Source organism: Coptis chinensis, chromosome 8 (assembly GCF_015680905.1).
Source record: "Coptis chinensis isolate HL-2020 chromosome 8, ASM1568090v1, whole genome shotgun sequence".
NCBI classification, from domain to species: Eukaryota; Viridiplantae; Streptophyta; class Magnoliopsida; order Ranunculales; family Ranunculaceae; genus Coptis; species Coptis chinensis.
The window spans coordinates 66,890,300-66,906,791 of record NC_141463.1 but is presented as its reverse complement, the minus strand read 5'-3'; the positions used below and the strand labels follow the sequence as shown (position 1 = coordinate 66,906,791).

The window sequence follows — 16,492 nt, the reverse complement described above, 5'->3', positions numbered from 1 at the left end:
ATAGAAATGCGCAGACGTCGTAGCCCAAAACTCAAACGGGGTGTTGATTAACAAAAATTGGGTCGGTTCCTGGATGGACCAAATGGCACCCCAATTTGACAGTGAAATAAGTTCGTTTTGCAATTGGTACACAGAGGATGTATGCAGAGTTTCTTGATGGACTCGTGGAGCATCAAATAATAACCTCCTTCCCCAAACGACTTCTGGTGAAAGTCATGATTAGAGCAGTAAAACAGTGGGGCAATATATAAAATAATAATAATAATAAAAAACTGAATATCTATCACCATCTCACCACATAACACAAACCAATATTAATACAAGTATTCGATCTCATCTCATTTCCTTCGCTGAATAATAATAAATAAAATGGAAAGAATTTGTATCCATTGATCTCAGTTGTTATAATAAAATTAAAATGGATTTATCTAAAGTCGGTGAAAAGATTCTGACGACAGTGAGATCTGCTACTTCTCTTAGCTTTCTTCCTCCTGTTTCCGATCGACCTGAGGTACATGTTCATTATTATTACTCTCAATTGACTTCATTTAAACTAATATATAAGTGTAGGTTCCGGCACGTGTGGCTGCGGCTGCTGTGGTTGCACGAGCTCTTGCTGGATTACCTCCTCATCAAAGACATTCACTCTCATCATCAACTTCGGATGAGTTGGTTTCTATATATGGAAGCAGACCTCGTGGCGAAATACTTGTGGACCTAGAGGAACACTTTTACCATCAGGTTTCTTTCTCGATTATTCTATCATACTCTGAATTAAACACTGATCTTCTTCATCTAGATAGATCATTCCACTTGGGTTTGCAAATGAATGGGCCAGAATAAATCCCTTCGAGTTAACAAAGATGATTTATCGTCTTGTCAGATTATTAGCCCACTATCATTGTTCACTAGTCTAGTGTGCCTGTATGGGAGGAGAGCGGGAAGTAGAATATCTATATGACAATGACTCATGCAGAGACAGAGGTGGCACAGAGGGTCAGATACTCAGATGTGACCCTTGTAAACTAGTATACTACACTGCAGAGAATAACACTCCCAGGTCCCCATACACCTTTCAAGAAATCCAGTTACCATCAGGGAAGAGTGGGGCTCTCTTATCCAAAACAGTCTCAAATGAATTCTAAGGGTTGGGCGTGCCTGTAAAAAGAAAGAATGAATCTTTCAAATATCATCTCAAAGTCTATTGTGACTGGGACTTTTTCCATTCAATTTGCTCAGAGAGTGTTAATTCAACCAAAAACACACACCCAAAGAGTCCAATTCCACCATACAAACAAATTCAAAGGCATACCCAAGTTATTAAACCATCCAAAAACAACGAATACCACCAAAATAATAAAACCCCATCACTTGATACTTCAATTCAAAAAAAAAAGAGAGAAAGCAAACGAGTGAACCAATAGGTACTACCTAAATTTGCAACACTTAGTAAACTATAATCAAGAAGAGGGGAATCGATAGTTAGCTAAAGTGTCACCCCTTCTCAAATAAAAAACAAACCCTATATGCGGCAGTTCATCAAACAACTTGCAAGAATATATTCAATCACACACCAAATACTGATTCATGAACCTAGTTAGTACATGTTGAATCACCGATTCTCGCAAGCCGCAACAAGTCATAGCTTTCCCAATAACAATTCAGGAATCCATTTCACCAAATACAGAATTATCAAAAACTCTTCATGTTCAATCAGAAAGTTATAAATCATGAATTGTACGACTTGTACATAGTATCATTCACCAAGCTTGGTTGTAAATCGAGTGGTTTCATGGTTGATATTTATTCGACAATAAGCTCTTTTACTAATTTCATCTAAGAGTCACCAAATAACTATGGAAACATGCAATCCTACATTGATGAACTCCGTCTCTTAGTATTTGAGCAATACCAAATGCTAAGATCCAAACACAGCGATAGAAGTAATCAACCAAATTGAACATCATCAATTTAGTGAACATGTAATTAGATAAGTAAAAGGGCTAAGAAATTATTTTACCTAAGTAACAGGAATGCTGGCTTGGTAATAACCTCAGTAACTGCATCAGCAGTTGTAAATTCTGTATCACCCTCTTTGGGCAAAACACATATTGTACTGGTACTTGCTCAGGAGCAATATATAACACCCAATTTAACAAACACACGAGCATCAATCATAATTTCGAATTCTAAACACCACCAAATCAAAATAAAATAAAAAAAACCGTATGAAGCAAACTCAAAAATCAGGACTAACTTGAAAAGGGTGTCGGCAGATTTGGATTACCTTTTGGCCGACTATAGCGATAAGAGGAAGAATTAACAAGGGGGCGGGAGAGAGAATCACAAGCAAGAAGAGCGATATTGAAATCAAACATTTTTATTTAGTTTTAAACACATGTTGTTTGTGGGAGTTGATTTTGTGGGTGAGATGATAAATTAGAGAGGAGAAGAGAAGTGAGGTGAGAAAATGTGGAGGAAGGAATCTGTATTGATTTTTTTTTTTGGAGTGGTATACGGACAGACACCAACGAAGTGGATTTTGGAATGACTTTTGAACCCGACCTCAAGAGCTCGCAGAGCTGCGGAGTGAGAGAGAGAGAGAGCGAGTTAGGGCTTTGGGTGGGTGAAGAAGGAGAGAGAGATATTGGAGAGAAAGAGTGTTTGGCGAAGAAGAAGAGAAGAGAGATTGCGGACAGACAGACAGAAACCAACCAAATGAAATTTTGGGCCACACACCCCCCTCGGCCCAGAACATTCACTCCGCTCACTTGACTATATATAGATCTATCAACATAGTTTTTTGTGTCTCACATTGTGTGGCATGACACGGAGTTCAACACTTATCCGTGTTACATATATAAAAAGCAAGTTCTGATATAAATTATTAATTTCCCTTGTAGAACTCAAGAGGTTTGATGTTCCTCTCATAGTCTCATATTATGATTTATATGACACTTTATCTTGTTGAATATTATTTTAAATACTGGTTTCTTCAACCATGCTGCTTCTTTATGATTTGAATAAAGACTTTGCAGTTAGGAAGAAATTTCATGTGATGTGTCATATTGAAAATCTTGCATATTTCTAACGAGAAGTTATATTGTCATACATGCAGGATTTTGACCCTGTTAGGCATGTTTTAGAGAATATTCCTTCTGAAGCGAATGATGTTACCTATTTTGAACAAAAGGTAATGCTTCACTCAAAAGGAAAGTGGGGGCTCTATTACTCTTTTCTTTTCTTCTTTTGATTGGCAATGTAAGTTTTACATTTTTATATTATTTGAGTTATGCAAAAATTACATTTTCCATCTTAAGAATAAGAACCTAATATCTCACACTTCTATCTAATATCGAAAGGAGCCCATAGTCCACTCCCACATAAGAGATTATACATTATAAATCACCTGGTCAAAGGTTGATATCTTTTCTTCATAAACTGTCAGTTCCTTTCAACCCAAATACACCAAGAAATTGCATGAAGGAGCTTCCAAAGATTTTGTCCATTAGTGAAAAAATGGATTTGAATATTCTCGATTCAGAATACAATCACAATGAACCCTCATGAGTGTTCAAGCATTTCAAGGTAGCTAAGAAGACATCTCAAGTACCTCCTGGGAAAGAGCAATAACAGAAGTGACAATGAATACTTTTCTCTTTTCTTCCATTCATGATAAAAAAATGGAAATAATAACAGAATGCGTATGTCATTGGAAGGAATTCCAATAAGCGGATAAATATAGTATACCCGCTTACAACCATGTGAATGAGTACGTCAAGGTTGCATTATACCACTGCTGCGTTTGGGCGCAATCAGTGTGCGAGGCATTTCAACCTTAGCGCACTGCTTCTGCTCCTTGCTCGGAATGTAGCATGCTCCAGTAAAAGGAAAGAAAGTTTTACTCATTTTTGAGTAGTTTGTTCATCAAAGAATCAACACAAGCTGTGGTCCCATGATACACTCCTACCACTTACTACACTTGTTGGCTTAATCATCACAAGTTTATCTGTGGGCATAGTATACTTTAAATGGCTCCAAAATCAGCCTTACTGCCTTTATTTTCACCCCAACATGAAATCAATATGGTCTCCTGGTCCCCTTTATGGTTCATGATGCCTTGCCAATGAGAGCAACCATAGGGAGTAAATACCGGTTTGGTGGACCACGCAAATTCTTCCTTTCTTTAGAGACAATGAAAGACTTGAATCTTCCTGTTCAATCTCTGTAAAATTCACCTTCTAAGAAATAAGGTGGTATCTCCTAGCAGATCCTTAAGTTCCACCACTAACCGATAATATCTTGGGACAACTGGATTTTCACTAATCTTGAAACAACAGTTTGGAGTACTTGTTTTGTTCTTATATTTACTGTCTACTGCACAATCTGAACCTTCGCCTTTATGACAAAATTAACTAGTTTTAAGTCTGATTGCTGTTTATACCTCCAGGTATTCTGAAATGGAACATCAATTCTTTATTATGTATTTATGTATATATTTTTTGTTCAGTTGTCCGAGTAGCCAATTTTGGCTTGTATAGAACATTTAGTGAATTTTTTACCGTATCTATTGTCCAGGGAAGGCAAGGTGCTAGGTTTCCCCAGTGGTGCCTTGGCACTGCTCACAATGTCTTTGACAACAGCCTGCAACAATTTTCACTAAAAATTACTGCGTGGCCTCCTTGGCACCGCCTTTCACAACCTAGTTTACCATAGCAGGTTACTGAGATTTTTTTCAAACTTGTATATTCTATTATAGTATAACGTTCTGGTATACTCTGGACTTTCAGGCTACACTTAGAATAGCACAATTGGATAAGATAGCAGAACGTCTTTCTCGTCATGTAATGGAGCACTATGAGGAAATGGGTAAGCACCTTTCACAATTAACAATTTAATATCCTTGTCTTTGCCTTTACTGCTTCGCCACATGTTAAGTTTATGGAATCGTTTTGTTGGAATGTTTAGTTGAAGTTGCATTTGTATGATAGGGAGGCATCAAGGATTGAGAGTTGCATTTATGTTATTTCTATGGATTGTTCATCATGTTGCAACCTATGTTTCTTAACCAGTTAAGATAATTATTAATATTAAGAAAGTATTTGGGGTGTGTCCTTCAGACGTGTCTAGAACTCTAGCTTCTAGATTGAGAACTTGAGGTCAGCAAGGAGAAATTTAGTATTCCCTTGAGACAAGTATCTAAATTTTTATCGATCAATAAATTGAATTTCATTAAGTCTACCAAGATACGAAGCATGCAAGACCGGGTGTAAAGGTCCCCGCCTCATACTTCGTGGGCAAGGTAAGGAAAGTAATACATCCCATTTACAACAAAATTACAAAATAACAGAGTTCCACTGGAATGGAAGTCTTGAAATTTCAGGCCACCGAATGCGTAGATGGCCGAAGCCCAATCAAAAAGTATCTTCTTTATGTCTAAACTGATCAAAAGTCTCTCTCTCTCCATGGTTGAAAACTTCTATTATTATTATTATTTATTTATTTATTTATTTGATTGACAAGTCTGTTTTAAATGAGATCAGTAACTCTTTGATGCTGGCGGGGTTCGAGCCCCAGACCTCTGGTATCATCATCCAAAGGTTTTACCGACTTTGCTAGTCAACACCTGCGAAGCTTCTATTATTTCCTTCCACAAAGCTCATATGTGCCCTTTGCGTATGTGATGGGCGGCGTATGTATGATAAGGCTTTTGAGCTTCAGAAATACTAGGGCGAGGGGCTGCCCAAGTCTTGTTGTTGAAGGGGGAAAAGAAGATCCCCAAAATGCTCACCAATAAATAATGAGGCAAAGAGGTGATCCACATCAACATTTTCTGTATGTTGCATAAACAACAACGATAAGGATTCTCCAAACCGTTTATATTCTAATTGGTAATGGTTTGGATTATTTTGAAGTTAGCAACCTCACAAAAGAAAGCAACTTCACATGTAAATCAACTTATAGACAAGGAGATCCCCAAAAAAAAAACCCAACCTAATTCTTTTTTGTGTTCTATTTATATGCTTATAGTCTTGGATTAAATTGGTCAATTCTTAGTCCTTTGATTTATGGAAGGCAACCGAAGAAGGTTGGAAGATGAAAAGGTTTTCTCGACTTTTCCAATGGTTCATGTTCTCAAATCTAAAGTTTAGTCGATGGTAAATGTCTATGACTTGTCTATGTATGGATTGATCCGATAAACACCTAATGATTGACTTGTAATTCTAGAGATGTTGATTGAAGTTCCAAATTACTATTCATGACCTCACAACCGTAAAAATAATTTCAGATTTATATAATTCCTCAAGAACTTGGAATATTCTAATATAGTCGTAACCAAAAATCAGGTTTGTGACATTAGTAAAACCTAATCATATCTAGAACACCTTGAAGTAAATGCACAAGAATTGTTGAAATTATTCATAAAAATCTAGACATTAGTACATAACAACACTAATGGGTCTAGAGATTTGCACTAGCATTCAGTTTTGATTCTTTTCATTTTGTGTGACAAATAATAATTTCAAATAAGAGTTGTGAATAATTAGTTTAAAAAATGAGTTTTTTTTTTATGCTTGGTTGGGTTGGGGTTGGCTCACCCTCACTCAATTTCCTGGCTCCGCCACTGCTTATAGATCTTTATTTATATGCGGTTAACATCTGAAACTACATCTCTACTCCTTTAAAGCAGTGTGGGCGAGCTAGCCGAAGGAGCTGTCTGTCTATTCTAACAAGTGCTGATTTGAGCCACAAAATTGAGCCACAAAAAACTCAAAACAAAAGTAAAAAAATCAAAATACTCTCCAATAGTGCTTGGGCCACAAAAAGCAAGTCAATAAAAAATAAAAACAAAAGTCAATAAGAAGAGAGAGAGAGAGAGACCATACCTACGTGGGAACCACGTGCTTAAGAGCCTAGTATTATTTATTGACGTGTGAGGCAAGGGGTTTACTCTCTTCCTCGGTTAGCATAGGAAAATAGTAGGAGCTGGTGGACAATTTTCTTATGTAGTGTTACCCCACTTTTGAAATTCAAAACTGGTATACGCTTTAAATGGTTACCTTCACGTAAGTTTATTTTTTAATAATTTAATAGCTTTGATTACTTTCTTACGTATTGTAATGAAATATATAATTTTATTTGATTTAGACTCAAAGTCTCAAACATATTAGTCTTGCTAAAAGGGCTCAATAATCAGCATGACTACATGATCACATTTTGCATTTCTATTCTCCTTTTTTTTTGTTCTGTTATTGTGTTGCTGATACTGTCATATTGTTATTTTTGTTCTTGAAGATTGCTAAAGTTGTATGGTGTTGGCAATCTCTTCTCATTAGAATTTTGGATTCTTACTATCTTTTGTCCAAGTGAAGTTTTTGATGCTTAATTTTGGTCAGTGAAGGGGATGCATCTGGTGAGGGAATTGGAGCAAGACTTGAAGGTTGCCAACGTGATTTGCATGGTAGGCACCGCTTTGTCTTGTATCATAAAAAGTCAAATGTTCAATAAAGAAAAACAAATAATAAAATAAACTATAATCCGATGTTTTAAGTATGTAATTATCACTTAATTCTCACTAAGTGATAATTACAGACAAGGTTGTTTAATTGCTTGTTTTTTCTCCTAGTCTTTAATTTTTAACTTGGTTTACCATTTGGTAATTTGCAGAATGGACGAAGGCACCTCACCTCTTCAATGAATGAAGTATCTCGGGATCTTGTTGTGACTTCTGATTCTAAAAGGAAACAAGCTCTTCTGGTATTACTTTCTCTGGATACGCGAGCCATTAAATACTCAGTCTATGTTACATGGACACACCATATTTCAAAAATAATCCGTGTCGGATACATATCTATGTGTTTGTGTCCACACACGGACACATATTGTATGTGATATACCTCAATTTTTGATATTTCACCATGTCAGACACTTCCTATCCGTGTCGGATACAAATGCGTGTCCGTGTCAATGTAACTTAGTTCATAGTGGATAAAGGAAATAATTTTTTGTTCATGTTTTAAAAGTTCTTTGTTCTTGATGAAGCGAAATGGTGAAAATCCTTGAAAGCCTTAAGGCATGACAATAGCTGCTCTTGCACACCACGATGATGAAAGTAAAGAGGATAACTATGAATAATAGATAAATTTCGATTTCAGTGAGAGAATTGATTTAACAAGTGATATTAGTTTTTGTTTTTATAGTTATAGGCAACATTACAACAAGGCTTAGGAACCTTTTTAAGTAGTGTAATTGGAAAATGTATACTATTAAAACAAGCTGTCTTAATTTAAGTACGCTAAAAGAGCCTATATGAGTTTCCTAAGCCGCATAGGTAACTAGATATTTCACAGTATGTTTCCTAGTTCCCTGTCCTTGGGGCTTTGCTGGTGATTTTCACCTGTTTTCTCTTTGCTTTCCTTTTCTTGGGAAGGGGAGCATATTGTGATTGGTGTAAGGGATTACCTATCTAGTCGAGTGGTCTAATAGACTAATAGTGATGGAGATGCTATGTCCTTCTCATTTATGTTGTACTTTGTTTTGGATTTTTTTTGGTAATAAAGCTTCTATTTTGTCCTTAAAAAAATCTTTTTGGCAAGTTTTAGATTTGTTAAGGATCTTTTTGATATAATGAAAGAGTTAGACTTTTTGATATAATGAAAGAGTTAGATCAATGTTTTGGATTTCTGCAAGAATAAAAGCCAGTCCCAAATCCCTAACACAAGCATCATACATGGTTACAAAATTAATCCCGCCCCAAGTACAACTGATCAAAAGGATCCCATTCTCATCAGTCATCATAGTCAACCGCTCTCCTGCAGCCCTCAACTCCCAATTTGGAAATAAGTTCACTAGTGTGAAGTACATTTCAGTGTGTCTGAGTAGTTTTTGCCTTTAACACGTTTGACAAAATGAAGTAGGAAGAATATATTTTTTCGCATATAAACCATTTTGCTCACCAGGAGAACGCCTTTGTAGTTGGTCCCCTTCACAGTTTCATTGGATATATGGCTTGAAAGTAATATATGACATTTTCACTTTTAATGAGATTTCAACTTTACCGAGCAAAAAAAAAAAAAAAAGTAATATATGACATCGATTGGGCATATCAGCAGTACTAGGAGGTTTTTGTAACTGTTAGAGATTTAGAGGATCACTTTTCATGTGGGCCAATGTGTTTTAAGAAGTTTAGAATTTCGATAGGTTTTGTTTGATTGTTGTGTGACTAGGTGGGGTGAATTATGTATCAGGAACCTCTGTTCTGAGTTTGGATGTTTTCTTTCTTTCTACTACTATGTTATATGCCTTCTTTGATTTTAAAAAAATCTATCCTTTGACAATTGTTAAAGAATACTAGACCTTTCTTTAGGGTGATGGCCTTGTATACAATGCGTTTGGGTCACAAAATTGGTTCCCGTAATGGAAATGTATTCATGTCGATTATCCTCTTCTTGTGATGCTTCTAGTTTTACTATGCTTAAGAGCATGGAGTATTTTTCCTTTGCTATGACCCAAAAACCGTGGACCTTCTTCATGTATTGCTAATCAATTATCACAACATCTCAAGGCCTCAATATGTTCGTGATCTACAACGTTTTATTACTGCTTATATGCATGCTTCCTAGTGTGAGTCTCTATTCATTGGGAACTCTTGTCCATTTTACAACCATTGGATGTATTGAAGTTAGTTGTTCGTCATTGTGGGATCTTCATGTAGAATGGTTTAGTGCGTACAAGAAACTTCATCATCTGATAAATTTTGGCTTGATAGAATATTGGAATTTGCAGGACATGCTTCCAATTCTAACAGAACTTCGTCATGCAGTGGATATGCAAGTTTCACTTGAGACGCATGTGGAGGAGGGAAATTACTTTAAGGTGGGTTATGGTATCCCTCTCCTTTTTCATCACCCTTCCAATGAGTGTCTCTTTCTTTTGTGTATGCTACTATACACATTCGTTGTTTTACATGTTTCTTTTCAGTATTTGTCAAGAGTGTTTTTTTCTCCAATTTGTTTCGCAGGCATTCCAGGTTCTATCAGAGTATTTGCAGGTGCTGGATAGCTTTTCAGGGCTTTCAGCTATACAAGAAATGGGTCGTGGTGTAGAGGTGACATCTCTAGAATTGAGCCGTTTATTGAAAGCTCACCCAATAATTGCATGTCACGTGTCCTATTACTCCATTTTCAAGCTCATGTATTTTCTTATGATGGAAGAGGCTTTTCAGCCATGTTTATTTAGATAGATAATTCGTTCATGTCGATAGAATTTTGTCTGCCTAACTGGTATTTTCTTTTTTGGTCAAAAATGTATTTTATTGAATATCCAAAAAATCATACAAAAGTACTAGGAGGCACCTAGCCCTTTCTGAGCAGCAAATCGTCTCCTCCTGATTGTTTATTTGTTTTATTTATTTATAATAGAGGTCGTGTTCATTACATTTTAATCGAATTCTTTTTAAATTCCTATTTTTTGACTTTTTCTGCAGGTTTGGCTTGCGAAGACACTTCAAAAGCTTGACTCTCTCTTACTAGGAGTTTGCCAGGAGTTTAATGAAGATAAATATATGACTGTCAGTATTTCAATCCATTTCTTGTGATTTTTACTGTTATTCTTGCTTTATACTTGGCTTTGTCTTCATACTCCTTTAGCTAATTGATACCACTTTGTAAGGCTCAAAGAGTTACAGATAATGCCCTTATTGTTGGGCGTTTGCCTACCCCATTCTTTGAAGTAAAAATAGGTTGTTAGCACTGTATCAAAGGAATAAATACTGAGGAGTTAAGGAGTCCAATCTGCAGTCGTGCAGGGGGAATATATGATGAAACTTGGGTGTTATTATGCATGTGCCAACCTCGAAGTTTTTAACGCGTGAGACATCAATTATACTATTTAGGTTCTTGTGAATCTTTTATAGATTAAAAATGGAGAAGAAGGGTCCTAGAATTCTAGTGTGGATCTATGTTAAAGTTGGTAAAGTGGGTCCAGGATATTGCGTGCTTGTCATTTATAAAGAATTCTCCCCCCCCCCTCATAAAAAAAAAAAAAAAATCATCTATCAAATATATTGGGGAAATTTTATTATTGTTAATGGAGAAGAAAAGAGAGGATACGACCTTGTATCACTCAATATATAGAAGAAAATAACAAGGTTTTACACAATAGAAACTTCCTAAAAAAATCGGGTCGGCTGCCATGTGACTGTGCCAGCAGCTCAGTCCTTAAATCCCCTTGGAAGATGTCCTCTTAGAATTCTAACAATGTTATCTCTCATTATTCCTATTTTGTTTTGGGAGTGGGGAAGCATTGTAAAAGTTGTTTAGCAGATTTTTATGGGGTGGTGAAGGAGACAAGTCGAAGATTCTCTTTAACAGGAGGGATAGAGTGTGCCTTTCTAAAGAAGGTGGTGATTTGGGTTCTATTTGTTTTGTTCTTGTTACAAACTTAGCCTTGTTGGGTAAGTGTCTTTGGAGGTGTGCGGAAGAGGAACATTTGTGGAGAAAGGTGGTGGTGGATAAGTATGGGGAGGGAGAGAGAAAATGGTTGATTAAGAAGTCGAGAAGTTTCTTCGGTATCACTCTTTGGATGGGTATCACTAGTGGGTGCGACACTTTTGCTAAAGAGATAGCGCTGATGTGGCGACTCCAGTATGATGTGGAATAGTGAAGCCATGGTGAAAATCTAATAAAAAGGGTCAAGGGTATAATAGTCATTGCAAGTTTTTCTCTGTTACTAAACCGATAGATGGGTTTAACCAGGGTGGTATCTCTCTTGATTTTAAAAACAGGGGGGTATCTCAAATTAACCCAATATGTTTTGATAGGTCATAGTCTCATAGGTAAACCACTGTAATAGCTAAAATCCACTCTCCCCGTTGCATGTTCTGCACTTTTTCCTCCTTCAGTGTACTTGGAAGTGCTCTCTCATTTTACGTGCACAATTTGTCTTAAATATAATATTTGAGGCTTAAACGTTAATCTTAGGCTTTGTTTGATTGGTTGGAAGAATTCCCATGGGAAACTTATAGTGAAGGAATGCATAAATACATTTCCACCAATCACACACACCGGCATTTAATGGGTCAACATTCTTCACTATATTGGATTGAGACTTTGGAAGTACTTTTAAAAACTTAACTTATGCAATTACGAAGAAGCCAATTTCTAGGCCAAGAAAACTTAGCTCATGAAGTGAAGGGTCAAATACTATGAAACCCAGGAGTCCTTCTGACCAGATCCTGGACATCTTAATAGTGGTATAAGCATTGCGCTGATTGAACCCCCCCCCCCCCGGTATCTCAGTCCCTTTTTTTTTTCTTTTGGTTAAGGAAGCTGACTGAGTTAATTGCTTACCAGTTTTACGTTTAATAGTATAAATTGTTACAATTATTTTTATAGGTGGTGGATGCATATGCATTAATTGGTGATATCACCGGTCTTGCTGAAAAGATACAGAGCTTCTTTATGCAGGAAGTTCTCTCAGAAACTCATTCTGTTTTGAAGAATATTTTGCAAGAGGTATATATTGTTGACTTAGTAGTTGTTTCTATGTGCCAAACCTAGACTTATTGCACAATTTTCTCTTTCAACACATCCCCACCACCACCACCACCACCCACCCACCCACCCACACCCCTTTTCCTTTTATTACTGGGTTTTCCCATTTGTTGAATTTTATACTCTCTGTGATCTGATTCTCCTGAGTTGTGTCTTGACCATGTTGATCATCATCGTCAATTTTTGTTATATTGCCTTTGTCGGACATGCTTTATTTTTGTTATTTATTTTTCTTTTCCTTTATTTTCTAAAAGTAATTCCTTATTTATTAATTTATATATTTATTTATTTGTAAAAGGCGACTTTCTGACGGCTAATTAATTGTGACAGGGAGAAGGGTTACCCAACATGCAGAAGAGTAGGTACGGATTTTATACCTCAAAGTATTTTTTTTTTCTTTCATGATACATGAGAAATATATTATTTGTGTAGCCAAATGTATGCTTACATCAACACTAAGCCCACTAGCAAGAAGCTTATGCTTAGACCAACCTCCCTGCATCCTAGGACCAACATCCTATCCTGATAACATACAGATAATATGCTTAGACCAACCCATGCATACAGATAATTAGTCCGAAATAAATACTGGATACCCTCTAAGGCACCAGACTACCAGCCATGCATAAATAAACGAAAAAGACCCAAAAACAACAATTGAAACCAAAAAAGTCAACCTGAATCAGGACACCAGACACCCATCACCCTGACCAACTCCAAATTACCTTCCAGCAGCTCCATATTTCGGATGACACTGTACCCTAACATCTTGTAACATTCTTGCATCTGTTTAGATCTCTGGGGTCTCAATGCCGTATTTCACCAAATCATGGCTTGAAAGTGACCAATTAATGTCTGTTCACTATAAGTTCTTAGTATATCACCACGAAAGGTGTACCATCCTTAAAATTCTTATTATTTGTCAAAAATAGGTATGCCATTCTTAAGAAATTATTCAAAGATTTGAAAACATGGCAACTCTTTCAGAATTTATCAATGTAAACAATTTTAAGTGTCAAATCGATTTTGGGTATAATTGCAAATAGACATTGTTAGGGAAGTCTCCTGGTTCATCACCGATTGTCTGTAGGAGTTGAGAACAGTAAAAGAATCATGATATAAGTTTCTTCGGAACAAGTAGAAAAAGAAGGATGCTAAAGTACGAGACAAGTTCGATAGTATTCAACTTTAAATTCTATTTAGAGGGAAAACAAGATTATCTAAAATCACAAACTTTTCTTGTATTCTTTAAATTGAGAATATCCAATCAAGACATGCTTCTTGTTCCCGATAGCTTCACAGTTAATGACAATTGATTACATCATTGCTCCCAGAATTGCTTTTGATCTTTTTTGCTTGCCGTAGTTATTCATGATAATAGTTGAAATGTTTCAGCTTCATTCTTAGTTGATAGATAATAGTTCTTAGTTCTATTTTAGATTCTATTGCCAGTGCAATATTGATGTTCTGTTGATAGCATAATATTAATATGTCTATTGCATACTTTTTCAGACTTACCTACAGCGATCTCTGCCTTCAGATACCTGAATCACAGTATAGGCAGTGTTTGTTAAGAACACTGGGTGTCTTATTCAAGTTGATGTGTTCTTACTATACAATCATGAGCTTTCAACATGATACGAAGGTTAGACCATCAAGATGTGTAGTTATTCCTTTTTTCCTCCTTAATCTGCGTATTTACATTTATTATCTTATGATCTTTGGGCCTGAATTTTTGTAGTTTGAACTGATTAAAAAATGATTATTCCTGATTGGAAAAAAGCCAAGTAACACAGACACTTCATATTTTTTAAAAAATCCGTTTCGGACATGTTGTGCATACCACTTCAAACTAGGGCTTCTTCTATACTGTTAAAAAGATTAAGAAAATAATCTATTAACATAGTTACAACTCCATGATATGCCATTTTCATATTTATTTGTCTGTAAGGAGCCGCATCGTAAGGTCTTGAGGCCAAGAATTAATTGTGTAACTAAAGAATATTAATAGTTTTCTTTTTTAATCAGCTGTGTCCCCGTGTCCTACTTCATATAGGTCCTGTGTCGGACACCGACACACGTATCCGTGTCAATGTGACTTAGGAAAAACGTTTGTCACTTTCTCAGATACTATTCTGTTAGTTTCCCAGTTATCTGATGACCCCATGGTTTTTCCAAACTCTGATATGTGGAGGTTATTAAACGCTTTCTTTGTTTTCTTATCTATCTCTCTGATGTCCTCCTAAAAATGACTCTTCAACAGTCGTCGTGGACAGCTGTCCTTAGCAGGGTATTCAGTCTCTGAGGCAGCCTGTCCTCTCTCCCAAAGTTATCTTTGTCTTCTTTTATGGATCATACTATGGGTTTTATTTTATGTGGACTTAGTTGTCAAGAAATACATTGAGAAACTGGAGTGATTGGAAATTTGCTTTCTATTAAAAGAAGGTAGACCCATTCTATTATTTACATCTGACTAATGTCCTTTTTTTGTCTCTTAAGGTTTCAGTCAGTCAATGTAGGTATCACTCTTTTTACTGATACATATATATCTCTATGTATGTGCCACTGTTTCACTGTGTGTGTATGTGTGTGAGAGAGAGAGTGAGACTTTCCAAGCAAGAAGTGAATTTAGGCCTTAAAAGATTAAATTCATCATTGCCTGAAGATGGTTCTGGAGGTTTGCGGAGGAGAGTGTGTGTCTGTGGAGGAGGTAATTATCTTTAGATTTTGGAAGAGTCAGTTTGGGTGGCCCAGTGACCTCGCCTTATGGGTGCGGGGTTTGGAATCTGTTATAAATTAATCTGATTTGAAATGGCAAGCCCACTTTTGGCTTTGGATTGAACGATTGAGGATAAACCTTTCTTCATGGTCTTCCTAAGATTTTATTCCCTCTACTCGACTTAAAAAAAAAAAGCCTGGTTGTGTTTTCAACTTTTCATGCGGGGAAGATGAAGGTACTATCCTTGGGGATTTAGGCATTCAAGGTACCCTCTCCGACAGGAATATAGTGATAGTTATTACCCTCATGTAAACCTGAATGCTGTTCCTTAGTGAGACCAGAGAGAGACAAGTGTGGTCTATCGACAAGAAATGGAATTTCCCCCCCAGGTCATGGTATTATGCTCTTCGTTCTCAAATCCCATGCCGTCTTAGCCATAGGGTCGTTCCTAATTTCCCGAGGCAGTGAATTTAGTGCCCCAAGATCCCTTTCAAAAATTTCTTCCTTACTGTGTTTGCCTCTTTTAGGAGATATTGACCATCGATGACGATAATCTTTATAATAGGATATTAATAAAACAATCATTAATTGTTGTCCTTCTGTATCTCTCGGATGGTGACTTGGTTACTCTCACCCTTAGCCATTGGCCTTTTTTGTGGCGGGTTTAATGCACCTTCATCTGATTTTAGGAAGTCTATTTGGTTTGTCCTTGTTCAATGAATTAGAGGGAGTTTGAGGGCATGTGGTGTCTATGGAGGAGGTCATCATGTCCAAGGGTCTGTTACTCTTTTAGGCCAAAGTATGTGGATACACAAGATTTTTCTTTCAGTCACTTTATCTTTCGTAATAAAGTGTATAAGTTGTCAATCTCTTAACGTCAAAGAAATTCAGTACCTTGGACCATAGTACAAAATATCGCGATATATATCTAGATTTCAGCAAAAGATATATAAATATCGCGATATATTTAGAGATATATATGACTGCAAATATCAGCGATATTTCGACAATATGTACAAAATTATCGATATTTGGGGATATTTTGTGATATTTGGCGATATTTTGTTTAGGTAACAATTTTATTTAATATTTACCATTAAAATTATGTAGCGTGGTATATCAAAACTATCCACAATATCTACGATATTTGGGGATTTTATTTTGCATATGAAACAATGTTTGGGGATATATCCACGATACATTTTGAGTATCGAAAAAA

The 16,492-nt window shown here is 36.3% G+C and overlaps 1 protein-coding gene across 7 annotated transcripts in view; it reads left to right on the top strand.

The window, feature by feature from the left end:
* The first annotated feature begins 303 nt into the window (after positions 1 to 303).
* LOC147482536 (coiled-coil protein) overlaps positions 304 to 16,492 on the top strand; it is a 30,523-nt gene continuing 14,334 nt past the window's right edge. The window contains exons 1-12 of one of the 7 annotated variants that reach the window (XR_015206213.1): positions 304 to 511; positions 571 to 741; positions 3,119 to 3,193; positions 4,791 to 4,869; positions 7,398 to 7,462; positions 7,669 to 7,758; positions 9,787 to 9,876; positions 10,022 to 10,108; positions 10,487 to 10,570; positions 12,396 to 12,515; positions 12,885 to 12,916; positions 14,067 to 14,199. Coding sequence is in view for 6 of the 7 variants with exons in the window: in XM_086580715.1 (XP_086436841.1) it covers positions 419 to 511; positions 571 to 741; positions 3,119 to 3,193; positions 4,791 to 4,869; positions 7,398 to 7,462; positions 7,669 to 7,758; positions 9,787 to 9,876; positions 10,022 to 10,108; positions 10,487 to 10,570; positions 12,396 to 12,515; positions 12,885 to 12,916; positions 14,067 to 14,199 (1,119 nt within the window). In the remaining variant the exon portion in view is untranslated. Of the gene's footprint in view, positions 512 to 570; positions 742 to 3,118; positions 3,194 to 4,578; positions 4,870 to 7,397; positions 7,463 to 7,668; positions 7,759 to 9,786; positions 9,877 to 10,021; positions 10,109 to 10,486; positions 10,571 to 12,395; positions 12,516 to 12,884; positions 12,917 to 14,066; positions 14,200 to 16,492 lie in introns of those variants that run through there. The other 6 variants (XM_086580715.1, XM_086580716.1, XM_086580717.1 and 3 more) reach the window with 6 other exon arrangements.